Raw genomic sequence first — 21,822 nt, 5'->3', positions numbered from 1 at the left:
GATTAGAGTGTGGCGTAATAATTATACATCTAATTTGTTTGCTTGTTTTTTTCCATTTCTTTTGGGATCTCATTATCGCTTAAGAAGCAGCGTAAGCAGTTGCACATGCACATCCATGTCAGCGGAATGCCAGGACATCAAAGCAGCTTCCGTGCACGCACACACACATGCACACACACACACACACACACACACAGAGCGGTCAGATAGGGACAATGGCAGCCCCTCCCGTTTGTGTTCATGCTATACATCACACATGTGGATTAGTCTCTGCAGTGCATGTCTCCTCATGTGAACCCTCTTCATTCTGCCGCATTACACACACACACACACACACGCGCACTCTGCAGCTATTGGTGAGCAGAGAAGTAAATGATCACACACGGAGGTAAACCTTTGCACATACACATACATGAAAAGGGAGGAGGCCCGATGTGCTTGTGAGGACGAGACGGCCATTTGCTGTTAGTGAAAATCCGCTTTTTGACAGTGGATTACATCTGAGGGCAACCCCTCTGCAACGATTTTATTATTTCTGCTGTGTTTTGAGCATTATTCACACGATGAAGCTCTGGTTTGGCAGTCACAGCTGTTTGCAATGACGGTTACATTTCATGCCATTGCTTTGGCGCCCCCTGCAGGATTTCACACGTTAAAACAGGTGCCTTCTGACTGCAATGGAGCAGTCACTCCAGCAGGTGGCGGTGTGGCGTAAGACACCCAAGAAAGACGAAGAAGTCCGGTCTTCGACAACACATGCTTCCTAATGCGAAAGTCCCAGCAATGTCTTGGGTCAAAGCCGCGTCGAAAAGCGAGGACGACGTTTTTGACGAGACGGCGGACGACCTTCATCTGTTAAGTAAAGAATGGGAGTCCAGCATGAAGAAAAGAGTCAGGGTAAGAAGAGATACTTTACGTTCACATTGCTAGCCGCTTGTGGTGGCGTTGCTAACGTAGCATCCTAGTTGTAAGCAGCAGCTGGCGTAGTTCGGCTACTATTTATACACCGTCAGTACTTATTATTTATATTTTATATTTGTTTTTGACGTGGTTTTGCTGCCGGTTAGGATGGTTATGTGGACGGTGCTGATGCTGGGGAGGAGGCTGCACTGTCGGTGGGCTTCAGAGAAGGCTTCAGGGAAGGAGCAGCTAGGACTATGGCTGTTGGTCGACTTAGAGGAATTGTAAGGTAAATTAGTTAAGGGTCTCACTGGCTTTTAAGCAAAACATTTTTGGGTTCGCTCTGTAACCCCTGGAAGCAAAGACCAATGTTTAGAGGAGTGGAGACACGAACCATGCACGTTGCTTCCCAACTCTGAGGGGATGGGGAAGAATTAGCGTTTTCTGATTACATTATAATAAATGCAAAATGGTGACATTATACCTTTTATGAAATGTGAAATGAAAATAATTCATAAACGGGATCACATTGTGATGGCATCACACACAAACACACACGTCATACATCACAGCATCTGTCTTGCGTCACATCACAGTGCAATTGGAAGCTGGTACCAAATCCAGCATCCAGACCACACCGTCCCCGCCTCTATTACAGACCTCCTGCAGCGTGTGTCACAGCATGAACGATCTATCATAGCGCAAGTCACGAAAGAGATGGAGAACCCGCCTCCCAGCGTGGACGACGTGTCGGAGAGCATGGAGGACCTGGAGGTGGCGCGGCAGGCAGGCTCAGCAGAAGGCTGCCACAAGAGCGACTGCTGCAAGTCAACAGCACAAATGGACACAGAGTCTCATCTCAAGTCACAAACGTTGCATTCCACATGCAGCGCAAGCTCCTCCGCTTGTAGAGGCGGCTTCAGTGAGCTGCTGCAGCAATGCGAGGGTCTTGTGTTGGAGATGGGACTGCCTTTGGAGCTGATGGAGCACATAGGAGAACTGAAGAACCTTTAATTCCTATGTTGGGTACAGAGATATTTGCTATATTTTAGCCTTTTTTGTCCTATGATATGTTAGGGTGGCCCACATTGTTAAATATATTTAGCCTTTTTTTGTATTGCAATATTGAAATGTAAAGGGATTTATAACTCTTTAATGAAGAAAATAAAAATAGCAGTTGCACAAAACCTCAGTCTTGCCTCTTTTGGCCTTGTGTGTGTGTGTAGTTCTTAGACCTTTGAGTCATGAAACTACACAATTTAGCTGTAAATCCTGTCTTCTTAAAAAATAAAGTTTACAATAAAGAGAGCTGAAATGCCAGACTGCAGTTAACACTAGTCAAAGATCCTCAAAATGACAGGAGTGCTCTGCTGGTTTTGAAAAACATACTTCAAAAAAGCTAGTCAAAGATCCTCTAAATCAGTGATCCCCGGGCCGTGGGTCATTTGGAAAGAAAAAATAATTTCCCTGATGCTTTATTTTGAAAAGAGGCCGGATTCTCTCTGTTACATCCGTCTCACTTAACGCATGTCCATTGTACGTGTGCTAACTTTCTCTCGCAGCTCAGATAGACTACTAATGTATTTGTACCATCTTTCTTTCACCTCATATTTGGTCTCAAATGCTGATACTATGTGGGAATGCATAAAGGTAAGTTTTGATGACTTACTGAGTGCTAATGTGCACATTTGTCTCAAGTTAATTCATGCTAGCGCACTGCCTTTTACCACACACGTCAAACAGCGATGCAATAATCTCTCTGGAAAAACTCCAGAAATAAGATAAATTAGATCGCGGCACATTTCTAGTTTGTACATAAAAACATCCACTTGTTCAGAAGATCATTGCACTCATTAGGATGTCATCGTCCTGCTTACAGCCACTAGGGATCATGCATATTTGCATAGTATCTGCTCCTTACGGTGATCCACATTACCCATCAGGATGTAATCCTGGTTACAGCCACTAGGTGGCGTATTTGCATAGTACTGTATGCTTGTATTGTGCATTGAGCCAACATTGAAACACTATTGAGTAACGTGACAAAACCCATCCACACATACAGTACATAATAGCATCTTTATTAACACTGAAATATAAAAGAATATATATCTTCTTGTTTTTTTAATCACTATCTTGGAGAAAAAAGAAAACAATATGCAACCTTCTTGTTTTCTTTGTTGTGTGACAGAAAGAAGAGTCAAAAAAGAGGAAGGCCACAGTGATGTGTTGCCATAGATTCTGTGCACATACATAATAGTATAGCGAGAAGTAAGCCGTGCATGCTAGCACACACACGCACACGCGCACACATACCTTCACAGACTACATTCCTTCAGACCCGTTGCTAAAACATCACAGACTGCTAAAAAAACATCCCGTCATTGACTTACGTGGGCTCTTGTGAGGTCCATTAAAGAGGGTGGGTACTTAAAAAGTGCATTTTATTTTAAAATAAACATTTTTTTGTGTGTATGAAGGAAAACTAGACAATGATGAAGTTCGGTATAGTCCGTAGATGTGCTCATGCATTATAGTATTAGCTCATCGGGAGTAAAGGTAATTAACTTGTTGTACCAGCAGAGGGCGCGCTCGCTCTCTAAGGACACTTTCACACTTACGGAATGTACACCCGCTGTAACCCAAATCAAGGACGCCCTTCGTACTGTTTCAAGTATTTTCACGTATTGTTCACGTTTCACATGTAGCCTGAAGCTGTGTCTCAAACAGGAGATGTCCTGAAATGAATTCAAAGAGGACAAATTGAATTAACATCATTTTCATGTGCACGTGACTATGATGTGCTGCCCTCTGCTGGATTCCCTGCCCTACAAACTACCTTCAAAGATTGTGCTGTAACAATGTTGCCGTTATTTGCGTTAAACATCGAGTCAGTCCATCCTTGAATTTAGCACCCGACTGGATTTAATTAACAATAAAATAGGAATAAAATATATAGAGAGCACGGAAAAATGCAACGCAGCGTTAGCGATGTGCCATCAAATCTGGACCCCGAAATCAGCTAAAATGTGCCTCTTGTAAAAGTGAGCATCTCGCTCTCTCTCACACACACACACACACACACACACACACACACACACACACACACACTATACAGATAAAGAGTGTACAGGCGAGAAGGCTGCGGCGTGGACACCGACCAACCGGCCTGCGGGGGTTCCGATGTGCCTTCACGGCCACTTCACACGAGTACCGGTGAGACTGCTGTTGTTGCCACGGCAACACACCGGCCACATCCGCCAGTACCAGCGACACCAGATAGCGTTAAACCAAGAGAGAAGGCCCGTTAGAAATGAAAGTAAACACAAGGTAAGGCGACATCATGTCGGGGGGAGGGTGATGTTGAGGGGGTGTGCAGGTCGCATGAGTCCATGATGCTGCTGATGTCGATCGACGTCGATCATTTGGCACAAACGTTTTGGCGAGGGTGACTCGTCCGCGTGCGACGACTCATTTGGACAGCTTCTTCTTTATGTGCTCCACTTCCATCTGCGCCATCGAAGACAAGGACATGGTTGATATCAGCGTATGTATTCTTCCACCAAAGGCCAACAAAGCAGGGGTGGTCAACATGTGGCCCACGGGCCACAAATGTCACGTGGATGCACCGAATTCGGCCCGCGGTGTCATTTTCAACCCTGTGAATTGTTGTAATAAAAATAATCATGTCAAATCGCTTTAGAGTGTTCACACATGATTTTCTCGATCACGTTCGAACCACTTTGGAAGATATTGTTTCTGCCGACAGCAGCGGTAAGTTGCGTCTTGTGTATCTCCAAATCTTTGCACACAAGTGTATATATACTTATGTTAGTATTTCAAATGGTTTTTGTGTGTTTTGTGTTCGAAAAAGTATTGGGACACAAGGTTTTCATGGAAAAGGGACGACAATTAAATGGATGTATTACATTTTTACAAAAAAAATTTGAAATAAGTTAAAAAAAAAAAAAAAAAAGCTAAACTTCAGTTGGATATTATTACTGTTTCATGAAAAGCTTATGTCTTAATTTTGTTCACAGTATATATAAATATGAATATAGTAGTAGTATTATGTTATTGTGTATTTCTATTTTTTTTTAAATCTTTTTTTGTTTAGTTTGAAGCTTAAAAAGAACAAAATGTTGGGTATTGAAACACAAAAATTGGAGTTTCATTGGACAAATAGACTTTATTACGTATGTGCATATCTCCATTAAAAAGTCTCAGTAATAGTATAAATACTAACGCAAAAATCACAATTTTGGACACCGACCAAAATTAAATGAAAGAATTAAAGAAATAAAAGCGCTTTAGTCATGTTTTATGTCCTTATTTAATAGTAGTATATAAATATGGTGCATATTGTGAAAGTAATTCTCAGTATGGAAATGAGGTTTTGTTTCATTAACGTGGCAAAACGGAGGCATTTTTTTGGCATTTTCCTTAACTTGTGTGTGAGTAAAGCATGAATGTTAATGACAGCACAGGAACTGCGTATTGTTCAGCCTTGGCGGATGTCCGCGCTCATTCACGTGTTGTATATTTGTTGTCGTGAGTCGTCTCACCTGTAAACTGAGTCGAATTCTCTTCTCCTCATCCAGCGTGTTGGTCAGCTGCTTCATCTCCTGCCTGAAACACACACACACACACACACATCAGGAATGCATGCACTTTCTCACGCACGCACCCCTAAGACAGACCTGTGTTGGCTCTTCAGCAGCTCCACGGACGTCCTCAGCTCGCGCAGCTGGTTCTTGAGCTCCTCCAGAGTGGGCGGAGTCACCGGCGAGTGCCGCAGCTCTGGAGAGGGGCTCAGACCCGAGGAGGAAGACGGGGAGGCAGGGCGATGGCCACCACTGTTTGGCGGGTTTAGAGACGAGGAGGACTTGGCCAGTGGCACTTTACTCTCAGGTACCTGATATAGATATATTCAGTACACAAGACGGTCTGTTAGATCTAATGGTCAGTGACTTGTGGGTCATTAGTTCGGTGCCCCTGCAAAGACGTTTTGCTCGATGGCAGCCATGTTTTTCAAGCAGTCATGCTCAAATTTGACACGTGTGCTTGTCAAGCCCTGCCAGGTATGCACCAAATTTGGTGGTGATTCAGCCCAACAACCCGAAGTTACTGAGCAGTAGAAGAGTGTCCTCATTTTTTAAATGACACAGGCACTGTGCTTACAGGAAGTCCTTTCCTGGTGGACTGGACAGGTTCTTGCTCTTCCTTGGCTCGCTCCCTCTCCTTCCTGTCCTCCGCTGCCTGGTGGTCCACATCGGCGCTGGACAGCGACGACTGTAAGGAAACAAAAAGTCTTTCGGAGTCTGTCACGTCAAAGCCAAAGGGGGACATCCTCACCGATGTGATGATCTGCGAGCGAGGCCGGCGGTCCGTGACCCTGGGCCGGGACGCTGTCGGGTGACTGAGCTTCTCCGCTGACGAGACTACGGCGTCCAGGTCTAGCTCTGCACACACACGCACACACTTTCAAAAAAAAAAAAAAAAAGCCACGCTTATCCTAATCTATTCGACGCTCACCGCCGTCATGGGACCTGTCAAGGGCAGAGTCGGGCGTAGAAGCCCCGCCCTCAGACTTGGGGCTTTCACACCTGAACAGACACACACACATTAGGGCAGGGTGAGGATAAATAGGCGCGTGCAGGTATAAGTGTGTACTGACGCCAAGGTGGGCGGTCTCTCGGGGCGTCTTGGGGGTTGTGAGGAGGAGGAGGAGCTTGTCTTTGGGGGGAAGGGTTTCTTGGGGAGGACGGACGGGAGGGACGGCTTGGGGAGGTCGCCCACCTTCACCTCGTCACCTAACATGAGTTGTATAAATCCGTTATTTTGTGGCACACAAACGTGCATTGCCGGAAGCATCGTCACCCAGAAAGAGCTGAGGAAATGAAACAGGAAGTGAAAGCATAGAAGAAGTTGAAATGAATTCATGCGTTTGTGATGATGAGGATGAGGAGGAGTGCATCAAAAGCAGAAAGGAGAATAAAACTTAATTGAGAAAAAGACTCCCTCTGCTGGTCACTTTTACAAATGCACCTTTTAGATAAATAGAGTAGATCAATAGTAATTGATGTTAATTTTGAATATTAAAATGAAATAATGGGGCTGAAAAATATGTTAAAATAAGTAAGAACAAAATTATACAAAAATTTAGCAATATTATATTACTTGATAATGTAAGAGGTACAATTTTGATGTTACAAAAACTTGACATTTGGAGATTAGATCAGTTAATCAAAGTAATACTTCGTATAAAATAAGTGATAAAAAGCTGTTTTCATAATAATGACATTAAAAGTACATGTGCGTTTTGCTGTATTAAAAAAATACAGTCAAAAACAGAAAAAGCATGGCATGACGTTTAAAGATTAGATCAAATATAATAGTTAAGCAAATAAAACACTCAATAATACTACATTATTTCTAATAAAAACTCAATAGTACTACATTATTTCTAATAAAAACTGCCATATATAAAATAAAAAAAAGAAAATCCAGAGATATTGTATTATCTTCCTTAAAAAAAAACAAGTAGTTGTTGAATTCAAATAGACAGAAAGATAGGTATTGAGTGGAAATAAGCAGAGGGGCTCTTGCTTGTTACTGGCAATAAATGTTAAATGTGAATTTCCTCCAATCGTGGCCAATGCGCTTACAGATGCCACAATCTGAAGGAAAACATTCATTTGTTAGGTTTTGTTAGTCCGCGCCGCTGTCTCAGGTGCAAGCGTTATTAGCTGGGCTGAGCGGGACCAGTTTGTTGGGTCGGTACCTCGGTCCTGGTCCCTCTGCGGAAGGTGCTCGGGCCGCTCCGGTGGAACTTTCTTAACATCCGACTTTTTGTCTACAGGTTACATTTTGTCACATCATCACGTTGGAATAACAGCATACACACGGAAAAGGAGGAAGATTTTTACCTGTTGTGTGTTTGGCTGACGGGGCGCTGGGAGGAGGAGGCTTCTTTGGTCTCTAGAAACACACACACACACGCACACACACACCTGAGAGTAAGTGACAACTCTTGTCATGGTAATAATGTTTGAGCTTAACTTAACAAAGTTACATTGAAGTACGTCACAATTTAACAAGTCTGAAAGGGAGTGGAGTGGAAGCTAACTGTGACCCAATACTTTTGTCCAAACAGTTTATGTGCAGGGTCATATTTTTCCAAGTTTGCAAAATAGGTGTAACACCCTATTTACCGCAGCAACCGAAAGCGTCACTAAAAACGGTACCTCTTTCTCGGCTTCCAGCAGCTTGACAAAGTTATCCGGGAAGACCCCCTTCCTGCCCCCGACCTCCCCCATCCACCAGCCGGCGTCGGCACACTCCTGCACACACAAGCACACGGCAGGTCCAAAATAAAATTAAAAAATTAAAAAAAAAATTTCGTGCACAGACAAAGCCCCACTCTCCAAATTCATGACTCACCTTGGTGATAATGGTGATGATTTCGCCCTCTTTGATTGACAGCTCATCCTCGTTCTGCGCTTCGTACGGAAAGAGGACTTTGCACAGCTCTCGTCCTGAACACGGATTCAAAAGAAAGCGGTCATTGAAACTGGGAAAAGAAAAAATATTGACTTTGAGAAGTAGTTTGGTCTCAAATGCCTATTTTTCGCTGAAGCACCTGAACACACCAGCTTATGGGTTTTATTATGAATAAAATGAGCTGAAGTTGACCTTTTCCTCTGCTGTCAGGGTCACCCTTCATGTTGTCCGGGGTAGCGCTCGCTGACTTGCCCTCGACACCCTGAAAGACACAAGTAACCATTTTATTTACCCTTGAGGCTCCTGTTACCACACATTTTTGACATACACTAGATCCCTGCAATTGACGGGGGTTACTTTGAAAGACCACCCCGCAAATGGCAAAAAAACAAGGACAAGTGCCTATTTTTGATGCTCGAAAGCAGTGGTTCTCAACTGTTTTGGCTGCAGGACCCACCATCACTTCTGAATGACACGCAGCAACCCAAACTATTGGAATTTTTCAAGTAAAATATATTATAGTCAATAAAAAAGACTGCATTTTAAATTTGAGGTAGTGTAAAATAACAGCGTGTCATTGTGTAGCGTGTGGGGAAGAGTGCCTACCGTGAGGTTACCCAGCATGGGTTGTAGATGCTTGTATAGTTTTGCATGTACAGTAAAGTACAGTACAGTACGCTAGTGTTGTGAGCGTGACTTTGATATCCACCAAAAATAAAGACACAACATGTTTTAGGTGCGGTGATCCCCAAACTACCAAGTAAACTTATATGAGAGTGACTGGTTTGGGACATACGGGTAAAGTGTATTTAAAATAAAAAACTAATTTGCTCCAAAAATAATAATGCATTAGTAAACGTACAGGTGGGTGGAATTTCCTGCTGAGCATTTCTGCCTGTCGCACCTCCTCTGGTGCCCGTGGGTCAGCCGCAAACATCCAGAATTACTGTTGTTATCAATTCATTATCAAATCAAGGCTTTAAGAAGTCGAACCATCCCAAATATTCCTGTCTCTCAAATGTTTGGAAAAATATTGCATATCCCCCCCCCCCAAAAAAAGATTGGGTTCTGATGACGCAAAGGGCATAAAAACATTGCGGTGAATGTCTGGCGCTTTTGGGACCTGAGGGGTAAGATTTGTGTGACTTAAACATTATCGAGGGGCCTCAAGAGTTAAACTTTTCAACTGATTTTTGACCTTAAATATCTGTAAAGCTCATTTGTGGACGTGTAATTGTACATTTGAACGAATGTGCGTATTATTCACCATCATCTAGCTTGCTTCATAGAGTTGCAATCAACAGAGTACAGTAATGACTCTCTAGTGAGCAGCGTTGTCCCAAAGCTAATTAAAGAAGGTGAGATCAGGTTTCACAAATAAAACAAGCTAACTGAATGATGAAGCGCGTGTGCACGCGCACGCCATTAGAAGGCCTCGTTGTGTTCAGGCCTGGAGTGGATTCCTCCACAGTGTTTGTGGAAGCAGGGAGGAGACTCTTCCACAGGAAAACACTCACAAGGCTCGGTTCTGTCCCTCAACACACACGCAGCTCTGTTCAGGCAAACCTTCACCCACCCCTGCCACCCCCCTTTTAGTCAGCATTTTGCTAACCACACATGCTGATGCTCTTATTTTGGAGGGACACATTGAAAAAACACACTATTCACTTCAGTATAGTCAAAAATTGTAAGCTATTGCTATCAGACAAGTACGTAGAAGCTCACTGGTAGTATGCTGCCCTCTACTGGTGTGGAGTGTAAGCCTGTTCCGTCTGTCTATTTTAAACACAGTAAATGTTTATTATGGGGAAAAATGCTGGGTCAGAAGCTATTTATGATTAAAGTATTATCTGGTAAAGCCCATTTAACATTGTGTAGTTGTACTTTACGTCTGAGTATGATGATCTCAATGTGGACTGCCGTTGACTCACTGGAAACCATGACAGCTGCAAAGTTTGCACGATGAGTCATATGAATTACTCGCATATTAGCAGAGATAAGTACAATCAACATAAAATGCACTCAGGTCAACAGTCTTCTCTCATATAAAACTTGCTGCATGGTCATGACTCAAACCCCCAACCCCCTCTCTGCATCCTGGATGGAGACGGTGGCCTCATTAGCAGAGAGAGACACGAGTCTGACCAATAAAAGGAGGTAGGAGGCTCAACACTCTGCGGGAGAGAGGCTGCACAACATCCTCCACCCTCAGAAGATGCATCTGTTAACTTATGGCATTTTCGTACCATGCTGAACTCACGTTCAAGGGTGTTACCTAGTCGACATCATTATTTCACAGCACACCAATACTTAATAAACTAATGCACTTAAATCCACATTACAAAAACACGAAACATGATCTCATGAGACTTGAGTGTGGGGTCAGTTTGCACTTACACTGCTGTGAAATCTGGATCAGATCCGGATCGTACAGCTTTTGACAGATTGCATTCACAAATGTATGGGAACATACTTATAATGCATATAAGTTGTAACTATACATATAATAGCTACCTATATTAAACAAATAAAACATCAGAAACTATAAAATAAACCCAATTAAACTGGAGTTGATCCTGAAAGATGCACACATCTGATTCAAACAAGCTCACACTCCTAGTTATTTTTGGTCACCTGAGCAAATAAAAGAAGCTTCCTCAACAAAGACAAAGAAAACAAAGACGAAGGCTAAATCAAACCCAGTGTTTTTCCGTGATCAAACCACAAAGGAAACATGTGACACTCATTTGAGGAGTCAAACTAATTCAAAACAGGAATATTTCAAAAAAAGATTTATCTAGACAATGATCCTACCGTTCTTTCTGCTTGCAGCCAGACAGACGACACTTTGCTACATCAGCGCCGGCAGCAGAAGACTGTGTGTGTGTGTGTGTGTGTGTGTGTGTGTGTGTGTGTGTGTGTGTGTGTGTGAGAGAGAGAAAGTGTGAGCGTCAGTGAAAAAGTGTATCAGACCTCCTCTTTCGGCTCTCACTTCTGCTTTGCTTGTCTAATCACTCTAGAGTTTCTGTGTGTGTGTGTGTGTGTGTGTGTGTGTGTGTGTGTGTGTGTGTGTGCGCATGTAGTAAAAGTGATAGAGGAACAGGAGGAGCCATGGCGGTCACATGACTCTGTCCACTGGTCTAGTTGCACTATACAGCGCTGTACATTTTTGTATTTGTGTCATCAAAATAACAACATTGGCAACATTTGTCGGCGTGTTCATTTACCTTGTCCCCCTCAGAGTCGGCGTCCACGGAGCGAGGGCGGAGCTTGATGGGCTGGTCTTTGAAGATGTCGCCGAACCCGAAACCTCTGACCTGCCCAAGAAGACCATGAGGAAGGGTGAGTTATACAGTCAGCGACACTTTGTCTCTCTGGATTAGTGTACAGTAATCCCTTGTTTATCGCGGTTAATTGGTTCCAGACCCGACTGTGATAAGTGAATATCCTCAAAGTAGTTATAAACTGAGTATTTTCAAAGTTACAGCGTAGAGAACCTGTTTACGACCTTCTAAATACGGCTTTTAACATTATTAGAGCCCCCTAGACATAAAATAACACCCATCTAATCATCTTTACACCATATTGCTCAATATTGTAGACATAAGACATGTGTTGCCATAAATGTGACGTCTGAATGCATCTCCACTGCATTCTGACTGCTGATTGGATGAGCAAGGGAAGGGGGAGAGGGGCCGGTGTGTGCAGTGAGACACCAAAAAGACGTCTTGAGAGTGTGCGGTCATATCCATAACCATGAGTACGTCCCTAAAAAGAACAATCTCAGAAGGAAATAGAGCGTTTCATTCTGAATGGACATATTCCTTTGCCTTCACTGCCTTTGATGCTGGCTTACCCATGTGCTTGAAATGTGGTGAGAAATTCGCAAACAACAGAGAATGCAACGTTGAAAGACATTTTCAAAACAAGCGCTCAGCTTTTTGACAGTTTAACAGGCTGCACGGTGGACGAGTGTTTAGCATGTTGGCCACACAGTCAGGAGATCAGGAAGATCTGGGTTTGAATCTCCGCTTGGGCATCTCTTGTGTGGAGTTTGCATGTTCTCCCCCCGTGCGTGCATGTTTCTCCCACATTCCAAAAACATGCATGTTAGGTTAATTGGCGACTCTAAATTGTCCATGTGAGCATTGTTTGTCTATATGTGCCCTGCCATTGGCTGGCGAGCAGTCCAGGGTGTACCCCGCCTCTCGCCCAAAGTCAGCCAGGATAGGCTGCAGCATACCCCCCGCGACTCTAATAAGGATAAGCAATGTAGAAAATGGCTGGATGATATTGTTTAACATTCTATTCAATTGTTGGCTTATGGCACCCCCTGTTGGTTCAGCATGAAAAGGCATTTTTATGTGGACTGCAGTGATGATTGATTTGTCAATTGATTACCTTTTTGGGCTGGATTTCCACTGAGCCTGTTTCAGACCTTTGACTGTCGCCTCCATCGCTTTCACTACCTGGACTGTTCTTACCTACACACACAGTTGCATTCTACTGTTAAACAAAAAACACTAATATGTCATTCTGTGACATCTGATTGGTCGAGACTCACTAGTGCGACTGCGAAGCTCCTCTTGCGGAGTGTCTCCGGAGGGTCCGTCGGACTCGAGCAGGATCTCTTTGGTGAAGTTGGAGGGGAACATTCCGCTCTTGCCGTTCAGGACTCCCTCCCACCAGCCCTCCTCCACCTGCACACAACATGAACAGAAAAGTGCTACTATTTTTCAACAAATGACATACTAACATTTGCTGGTGGCGCCCTCTCGTGATTAAGCTTTGTAATTGTGACACATACATTAAAAGGGCTCAACCCTACATTTCCAACTTCTATGTGGAAGTGCCATATCATAAGGTTGGTGTGTTTTTAAGTTGTAGCCACTCCTAAATCTCTCCTAAAACGGTCTGGTACAAGAATGTGACAACATTTCCACAAGATTTCTCCTGTCACAACTTTAGCAAATCCATGTAAGGCAATTTGCAGAATGTCCAGCGGTAATTGGCGACCACTGCTCAGTACCGGTGGTCGCTTTTTTGAATATTTGTAGTCATATTGCTAAACAAAACAAGCAAAACATGAGAGACAGCTCTCCAGTGATGGAGTAGAGTTGTACCACCACACTAGTAAGCATATTAATCATAATTAACAGCTCGTACCTCTGCTACGATCTCAATGACGTCCCCTATTTTCAGTTCCAGCTCGTCTTCATGCTGAGGCACGTAGCTGAACGCTGCTTTGCACCGCCGCTTACGGATCTGCTCCCCTGGAATCAACAATACTTTCAAAATAGAGTCCGTACCGTATATAGGATGACGTTTGCATGGGGCTGAAGACCCCAAAGATGAACCTTTCTTGCCCGCTCTCGTGCTGGGCTCGGACACAGGACTCGCCCGGCCGTTGGAGAGGTCTGATTTGACCGTACTCGCCTGTCCTCCATCCCTCTTGGCCTCTTTCTTTATCTCCTGCAAGATCACACAGTACAGCACGGGTGCTTGGGTTATTAGATTAGGTTGATTAGGGTAGACAACAGTCATGCTTTTTATTGGGGAACCAGTTCAATCAAGGACATTTTCAGGCCTTATTTTCAGTCATTTTGTCTCCCTCTAGCGGCCATCAACAGGAAAGCAGCTCTGATAGGCACTGGCCTGCATGCGAACCTATGCCACCAAGCATCACACATGCATCGAGATGAAAACAAGGAAACACAACAACAAATATGGGCATGAATGCAAGCAGAGGAAGGAAGGAAGGGGGGGACAACTAGAGAAAGTGGACATGACGGGTCACCACATTCACGGCGACGCTGTTTCATAAGCCCTGGCCTGTGGCGAAGACAGCCCAATGAAGCAGATAAGCTCGGGTAGGCTGACTCACAGCATCCCAGTCTCACACACAACTCATACTCGCATATGGCCTAGTGTGGCAGCATGGAAGCCCTAATGAGGCACAAAAAACACCAAGCAAACGAGATGTTTCCTAGACAACTACTCTGCCTCGTATCAATCAACGGAACTGTTGGAAGACAGACATCTAAGAGCTACTTTGGAGCTGCACAAAATTGTACACCATCATCATGCACACACTGTGCTTAATCACTGACAAAATTATAGGGAAATGGAGCGGGGAGGACTTGAAATTAATCATAAAAATAACGGAAAAACGGAGTTCAGCAGCCTAACAGCTTGTGGGTATGCCCTTAATTTGTGTTTAGAATTATTTTATTTACTGCACCGAGTGAAACTTTATCTCACCTGATGCTAATTATTTTTTTTGTCTGCTGAGGAAGCAAGCACGGCGTTTGCTGTGTGTTTGACAAAGTGCCCAAGCAGGAAGTGAAGCATCCATTGACTCTGCATGCCTTCACACACACACGTCCATTCAGAAAACTTCTTGAAAACACAATAAGTGTTGGGGGGGGGGGGGGGGAAGAAGTGCTTGGGAGTCCACATGTGAGCCCACGCAAAGACCCGCAGCAGCTGTTTGTTAGCCTCCAGCTTCCTCTGCTTTTATGAGTAGTCAGGGACGTGTGTGATGGATTTATGTTATCTGATGGAATATATTGTATATATAAAATGCATCTGTTAGCTATTAGGAGGGATTTTTAAAAAGAAATGAAGAGATTCAACTATAGGGACTAACTGTTCCCCTGTTTGTGGGGAAATCGAAGCAATAGCGGCTTAAAGGAAAGGCAGATGAAATGAGGAAGACAACACGACTTGTCACATCTGAACAGGAAACATCTGCATGCTGGTGTGTGTGTGTGTGTGTGTGTGTGTGTGTGTGTGATCACCAAGTTGCTTTTCACCCTCCGAGCTGCATGTTCACTTTACTCCCTGACTTGCTTTTTCTGTACCTGACCAGCTAGATAACATGACATGAAATCAAATCAAATGTTTTGTGTTCTCCGTACAGCGTGGTGGCAACCAGAAAGTCAACCGCCGGTCATGTGGAGCCATGTGAATCTGATTAGCTGCCATGCTGATGTCGTTCACACAGATTGGTCACATGGTCTGCAGCACCAACAAGCAAGGAAGTCACTCTACACTGCAATCATGTGTGTAAGAATGCATTTGAATACTTCCTGTAATAATGTAGTGATATTTACTGTACATATAACATATTGACATATTAATCCATGCAGAACAGGCTGTGTTAAGACGTGATATCTAGAATAACCAATAGTTTGGTTTGGTCGATTAAAGTCATTAATTGATATCAAGATTAGAGTAGATCGAGCGGCCATCTTTCATTAGCATTCATTAGTAGGGTTGGGCGTCGTTTGAATTTGAACGATTCCGGTTCAAAATGATTCTCGATGCCGATGCTTTTAGGAGGCAGGGTCATAAAAGTCTACATGGTTTAAATGAGGGCGCAAATCAGAGTTCTTATTGGATGAAATGTCTGAACTTCTCCATTGCTTTTTTTTTTTTTTTAATGATATGAAGTTTTTATCAACTACTATGAATTTCTTATTATTATGAATCTCAAACCATTCACCTCGAATATAAATGTTATGAAGTTTCTTTTTACAAGAGTACACAGTGGTATACTTTGTTTGCAGCCTCAATGTTGGTGCAAGCTATTGTTGTATCTTCAAACGCTACGGAGCTAATTCCAGAAGAAGACCGCCATTACGGAAAATGGGATTCTTGTCAATAACTACTGAACTAATATTGATATCATTATGAATCCAATTGCTAATGGTATGTTTTCATAGTCAAGGAATCTAAATATGTAGATAAAATAAATGTACGACTAATATTTATGGTGTAAATCACAATATGGGGGCAACTAAGGCGCCTGGCGGAGGTGTGCGCTCTCCGAGTACTTTTGTAGTTTTCACTGGTTTTTGCGGCTATTATTTCTTCTGGTCGGCAAAGTGGGCATCGGAACTAGGAATCGAAATAAAAAACATTTGAACGGTCCCGGGAGAATCAGACTGTTCGTCCCGGTTGTCATCGATGCTCGAGACTTAATACCAAACCCCGTTCATTAGTAGTACATATTTAACCATTTAAAACGCTTTTATTATTTTTTTTTATTTTATTTGACATATTATAGGGCTTAGAGTGTCAAAAATTGGCATTTTTATGGGCGTGTCCATTATTCGCAGTGGGTCTCATAACGTAACGTGCATTGTACTCCAGCTACGATACAGCATGTCAGTGTTGACCAAGTTATCTGTTGAAGCTTGCAAGATTGTATCACTTCCTGTGGCATTTGTGACCTGCCTGTGGACCCCCCCCCCCCCCCCCCCCCACTCTCCCTCTCTAAACACACATTCCCATAACTGAAGTCTTGTGACCAACCAGTCAGCATTCCATCTCACACACACACACAAAGCCATTGACAGTGAATGAGAGCTGTGACAGCGGCAACTGGAGCGCTGTCGAAATGCGAACGTTACTGCGTCATCGGCCGCCACACTTCCTCTTGACACGCTTCCCCCTCTTTTCTCACACACACACACACACACACACACACACACACACACACACACACGTCATGTTTGAGGCGATTTGAGTGAAGCGTACTCACCCGCACAAAGTTGTCGGGGAACAGCCCCCGGCGACCCCCCAGCTCGCCCTCCCACCATCCTCCGTCGTCTCGCCGTATGTTCACGATGACGTCGCCCACACTCAGGCTCAACTCGTCGTCCTGCTGGGCCTCATAGTCGAACTCCACCACGGCCTCCACTGCCAGAGAGGATGGTTGGTTTCAGTGAAAAGGTCAAACAGTGCAGCTCCACTCATATATAATAATAATAATAATAATAATAATAATAGTTAGACACTGGGAACTTGTACATAAAATATACTGGGTTTGACTGGCCTGCAGTATCTTAGTTTCATAGTGGAGCTAGATAGCTACGCAAGATGGCTGCCAGATTGTTCCTGTAAACAAACCAAAGCTATATTTACATTTTGAGTGCTTCAAAATGTACGTGTCAAGGTCTGTCGGGATTTTCATCAAAGGGATGAAAATGTAACACAAACCCACAAACGCACAACAAATTACAACCTAGAATAAAAAATGCACAGCAAGTGTAGCGAAGTAGCAAACCCACTCTAGGTAGCTAGAGTACATACAATAGCTAGATAGACAGATTGATACAGTATTAGCATCATTGGCAAATGTTACATTCCACCAGGCCACCTGCTCCTGTAAACAACCAAAGCTGTGTTTACATTTCAAGCATCTCGAAATGCACTCAGTGTGCCCTTGTCAAGGTCTTTTTATTCCCCAAGGGAACAAAATTTAATAAGACTCTAAATATGAGTGTATCTAGAGTGACCTCGCTAGCCTGTCTAATCTGAGCTAACTAGCTAGATGCTAAAGAGGGCTAGAATGATAGAAACAGAAATATATGCAGGGGAACTTCGGTTCGCCCTGGTTAGCTTGTTTTTCGATTAACGTTGAAAAATCACAAGAAGTATTTCTCGCCAGTGTTTGTTGTATATTTTTGATATGAGATTTCCAACTCATTTTTTCGTCTATTATGATCCCCAGAAATTTATTTTCTTTCACTCTTTCAATATCCACGCCGTCTATTTGTATTTGATCGTACGTATCCTTTCTGCTATTTTCCAAACAGCAAAATTAGTTCTTGTGTGCTGTCCCCAGAACAAAAGGCAGCGGTATCATCCTCAAATAATACCAACTTTAAGTTCTTTGTCACTTTACAAATGTCGTTGACATACAAATTGAACAGTTTTGGCCCCAATATTGACCCCTGGGGTACTCCACACGTGATATTTAAACTCGCAGATGTGTATTCTCTTCCTAATTGCTTCCTGTTTGCCAGGTAGCTTTTGACCCAATTCAAAACTAATGTTCTGATTCCGTATTATGATTCTTAAAATATTGTGATTAATTGTATCGAAGGCTTTTGTCAGATCCATGAATACTGCACTGCACTCTTTCTGATTTCCTCCATGATTTCGATCAGTGCCATAGAAGTTGAAATGTTAGTTATGTATCCGTATTGACTACCTGCTTGTAATTCGTTGTTATTAATACATTTGTCCACCTGTTATTAAATAGCTTCTCGATAATTTTTGAAAATTGGGGTAATAAGGAAACCGGTCTGTAATTTGTAAATTGATGTTTATCTCCATTTTTGAAAATTGGAACCACTTGAGATTCCTATCTATGGCTTCATTCCTTTTGTCCATTGTCCAGAGTTTTGGACTTTCTTCCACCAGTTTTGGTCCAATATTTACAAAATAATTGTTCAACATTTCAACGACCTCATTCATGTCATCCTTATTAGTGTTAGTGAGGGTAGTCTGCTTTCTTAGTGCTGTTCCTTGTAACACTATTTAAGATGCTCTATATACACACAGTACATTGATAAATAGCATTTAGCATGATTGTCACATGTATTCAGAGTTTTCGAACAAAAAACTCTGTTACTTTAATATTAGCCACCATCATACAACAACACAACTTGTTGCATTCTGTATCACATCCCTTTGCACACACAGAGATTTGATCCTTGTCTGGGGAAGGGGGGACTTAGGGGTGTGGTAACCATGGAAACAACCGTATAAACGGGTGGCTATGACTCACTCTCATAAAGTGATCCCTTACGCATACACATGCAGTATATTTTGTGCACAAACGTACACAAAGTCTCTGGAGCAAGCGCATGTGAAGTGAACAGGAGAATGCCGTGCCAAAATGAGCAAAAATGTCAATGTGGCTGCAAATGTTCATTCATGGGAGGCAAACACAAAGGCTTCCACTGGTATTGGTTATTGATGGGCCACGTGACAACCATTTGCAAAAGTGGCGAGAACATTTGTAAGAGGACGTGACCTTTGACCACAGCTAGGTCAGATATGGTTGACAGTGAATACAGAAGAGTGATCCGACGATGACGTCTCCTGCAGACAAAACAAAACTCCCACTCCGAGCGGTGGGGAAGCGGGAAGAGACGAGCCGCAGTCCCCCGCGAACAGCTGCACTTGGTTTGTTGGGATAACTCGCACAGACACACGCTGCATGCTGACGTGTGCGTTTGGCTGCAGCCAGTCGCTGAACACATCCAGAGCGTGTTTTCACAGTCGGCGGAACCGGCACTGCAAGCCCACGGGGGGAATCAAACCCACTCAAAATGTGTGGATCGGACTTCCGCAGCCTCTCCCACTCGAAGCGCATCGTTTTGATTTTCAACGCAGATGCTGCATTGTTGCAAATCTGAGCTTCCCACAAAGAATATGACATTACTAAATAAACCACAAGGAAAGCATTGAACATGTCATTCACTTTTCAAGGCTGCATCAACACATTCCAGGAACTCGGGCTAGTGGACCCCCAGTGTACATTTCCTGGCACGTTTCTGTGCGCATCCTGTTACCTTTTCAGGCGAGTGATAGCCCTGTCACTCCGCAATCCGTACCGGAAATGCAGTCAGTTCTACGCACGCGCAGAAAGAACATTTTTCGGCAGTCACGTGTTAGTTAGGCCAGACGATTTTTACTACCACGCATGTATGTGATGACGACGTCGTCCGTCGACCTATTTTACGGCAGTTACAGAGTGTAAACGTCAGGCACCAGGATTTCTATACGTCAATATACGTCATGAACGTCAAAAATCTATCTTGTTTTTCTTATCATATCCATGGTCCAAGTGGATAAATTATAAGACCTCTTTACAGACAAAAAATACAGACAAAAGCATTTGCTAGCAAGATATGTTTCGGGAAAAAAAAGCTGAATCCTCTAGATTTATCCATCTTTGACCTCAGCGTATGTTATTTTACACTCAAATACCACGTGTCTTGTTTTATATGGTTGATTGTATTTGTATTTATTTGTGTATATTATACGTAACCGGATATGACGTTTGCGTCTGAGCTGAGAATGTGCATTGTGCAAGTTTTTACGCAGCTCAGTCTCGGTGAATAAAGACGATAAAAACATCCGCTTGATAACTTTTAATATATTTCACAAGGATGAACTTTTTTTTTTTCCCCAAACATATTACCACGCTTGAAAACGCTGTAATGTGCATGCCAGGCCTCTAGCTGGCAGTGTCACTTTAAAGAAACACTATGCTGTCTTCCACCATTGCTGTTTTGATGAGGTAGGACTGCTGTTTTCAGTTTTTACCTGGAAACTGTTGGGTTAAAAGTTGCACTTTGCAAATGTTTACGTTTGCAGGGTGCTTGCCGGATGGAAAAACAACATTTATATGCTTTTTCAGTGGTGAATGACCCCAGTATTTGTGATTGGGCTCTCTTGAGGCTAGCTAGCTAGTTTGTTTACATTCTGAAAGGCCCACCTGCATTGTGTTTATCACTGCAAAAAAGCAGGACACAGAATGTCACCACTGAATATAAAAAAGTCATTTCAACTGCAAACAGGCACATCCTGATGCATTGCATTGATGAAATAATTGGCGATTTAGCGATCGATGACTCGACCGTCAGCCCTTCTCTGCACCCTGGGGACGTGCCTAATGAGGAATGTCACAGTCAGGCCTGTGTCACCCACAACACACACACACACACACACACACACATACATACACACGGACACACATAGAGTGAATGCAAACGTGTCAACATCTGCAACTCATCATCCCATGAAACCCTCACGCGGGCGCCTCTTATGCTGCATCAAATAAAGCATGGCGGAAAAGCGAACATTGTATGCAAAAGGTACACACATATACATGGCAGCACCCATAGGTGGGGAGGAAGCACCCAGATGCGCTGGGGGGTATTGTGCAAGGAGAAGGGGGTGTTCCTCAATACAAGAAGAGGGTGAAAGAATGTTACACCTCACCCATTTATGTCTCCTCGGTGCTCCTCTACGTTTGCTCGGTGCCGAGGAAGGCGGTCGTTTCAGTTATCTAGCGGCTTTGTTGAGCACCGATCCACGCAGCCTCCTTCTTCCTCCCAGCCTCTACCAGAGATCCGCTACAGCGGGAGGAGCGTCACATGAAACCATATTCCCTCTTCCTCTTTTTTTCCCACCCTACACCAACGCACCACAGAGGAGGCACACAGAGTGCGGCCGAAAACGGGAAGCTCGCTTTCTCTGCCGTGGTGCCTTCGCGTACCATCGGAAAGTAGATATTCTTAACAATTGTATTACAATAATTTATAGTCATAAACATGTCACTCATTCAACTTAATCACTGCATTATTAGGTTGATTCGTAGTAGTTAGAACACATACGCCAGCTGTATCAAATATCTTTATTACAACAAGCAAAGTACAATAATAATAAAATGAGTGATCAGGCAAAAGTGTAGAGCGCACTATGTCATGTCATTTACCTTATTTAGCCTCACAACTGGTCTTAAAATCAGTTGTTGGCGGGATGCAGTACTCCACTGCAAACGACAGCCACAGTAAACAGTGCCCTCTGCTGTCACACTCAAACAAAAGCATC

The 21,822-nt window shown here is 43.4% G+C and overlaps 2 protein-coding genes and 1 long non-coding RNA gene across 5 annotated transcripts; 2 read left to right on the top strand and 1 right to left on the bottom strand.

The window, feature by feature from the left end:
* The first annotated feature begins 658 nt into the window (after window positions 1–658).
* Window positions 659–2,112, top strand: otulina (OTU deubiquitinase with linear linkage specificity a). Its single transcript, XM_054765488.1, has 3 exons — window positions 659–897; window positions 1,068–1,189; window positions 1,497–2,112. The coding sequence occupies exons 1-3, from the start codon at window positions 757–759 to the stop codon at window positions 1,912–1,914; spliced, it is 681 nt and encodes a 226-aa protein (XP_054621463.1). The 5' UTR covers window positions 659–756; the 3' UTR covers window positions 1,915–2,112.
* Window positions 2,113–2,965: 853 nt separating this feature from the next.
* sh3kbp1 (SH3-domain kinase binding protein 1) lies at window positions 2,966–21,477 on the bottom strand. Of its 3 annotated transcripts, XM_054765485.1 has the most exons (19): window positions 21,211–21,477; window positions 16,952–17,109; window positions 13,761–13,875; window positions 13,570–13,676; window positions 12,968–13,103; window positions 12,805–12,887; window positions 11,631–11,720; window positions 8,596–8,665; window positions 8,344–8,438; window positions 8,148–8,243; window positions 7,830–7,881; window positions 7,685–7,756; window positions 6,578–6,713; window positions 6,436–6,506; window positions 6,256–6,362; window positions 6,082–6,192; window positions 5,601–5,815; window positions 5,466–5,529; window positions 2,966–4,410 (listed from the first exon to the last, which is right to left on the bottom strand). In XM_054765485.1, the coding sequence occupies exons 1-19, from the start codon at window positions 21,212–21,214 to the stop codon at window positions 4,372–4,374; spliced, it is 1,821 nt and encodes a 606-aa protein (XP_054621460.1). In that variant the 5' UTR covers window positions 21,215–21,477; the 3' UTR covers window positions 2,966–4,371. The 3 variants fall into 3 exon arrangements, with proteins under 3 accessions (XP_054621460.1, XP_054621461.1, XP_054621462.1); XM_054765486.1 differs by lacking the exon at window positions 7,685–7,756; XM_054765487.1 differs by lacking the exons at window positions 6,436–6,506; window positions 6,578–6,713; window positions 7,685–7,756.
* LOC129173994 (uncharacterized) lies at window positions 11,416–16,564 on the top strand. The gene is made up of 3 exons (XR_008567337.1): window positions 11,416–11,745; window positions 14,021–14,273; window positions 15,326–16,564. It is a non-coding gene; the product is annotated as an uncharacterized LOC129173994 (long non-coding RNA).
* Window positions 21,478–21,822: the final 345 nt, after the last annotated feature.

Source organism: Dunckerocampus dactyliophorus, chromosome 21, assembly GCF_027744805.1.
Source record: "Dunckerocampus dactyliophorus isolate RoL2022-P2 chromosome 21, RoL_Ddac_1.1, whole genome shotgun sequence".
NCBI lineage: Eukaryota > Metazoa > Chordata > Actinopteri > Syngnathiformes > Syngnathidae > Dunckerocampus > Dunckerocampus dactyliophorus.
This window is presented reverse-complemented; position numbering and strand designations above follow the sequence as displayed.

Excerpts from the sequence above, each read along its gene's own strand:
- otulina (XM_054765488.1), top strand. The coding sequence starts at position 757 with ATGCTTCCTAATGCGAAAGTCCCAGCAATGTCTTGGGTCAAAGCCGCG. Across the intron at positions 898-1,067 it reads GCATGAAGAAAAGAGTCAGG|GATGGTTATGTGGACGGTGC; the intron begins GTAAGAAGAGAT and ends GCTGCCGGTTAG. Across the intron at positions 1,190-1,496 it reads CGACTTAGAGGAATTGTAAG|TGCAATTGGAAGCTGGTACC; the intron begins GTAAATTAGTTA and ends GTCACATCACAG.
- sh3kbp1 (XM_054765485.1), bottom strand. Across the intron at positions 13,104-13,569 it reads TCATTGAGATCGTAGCAGAG|GTGGAGGAGGGCTGGTGGGA; the intron begins GTACGAGCTGTT and ends TGTTGTGTGCAG. Across the intron at positions 6,714-7,684 it reads GCAGAGGGACCAGGACCGAG|GTGACGAGGTGAAGGTGGGC; the intron begins GTACCGACCCAA and ends AACTCATGTTAG.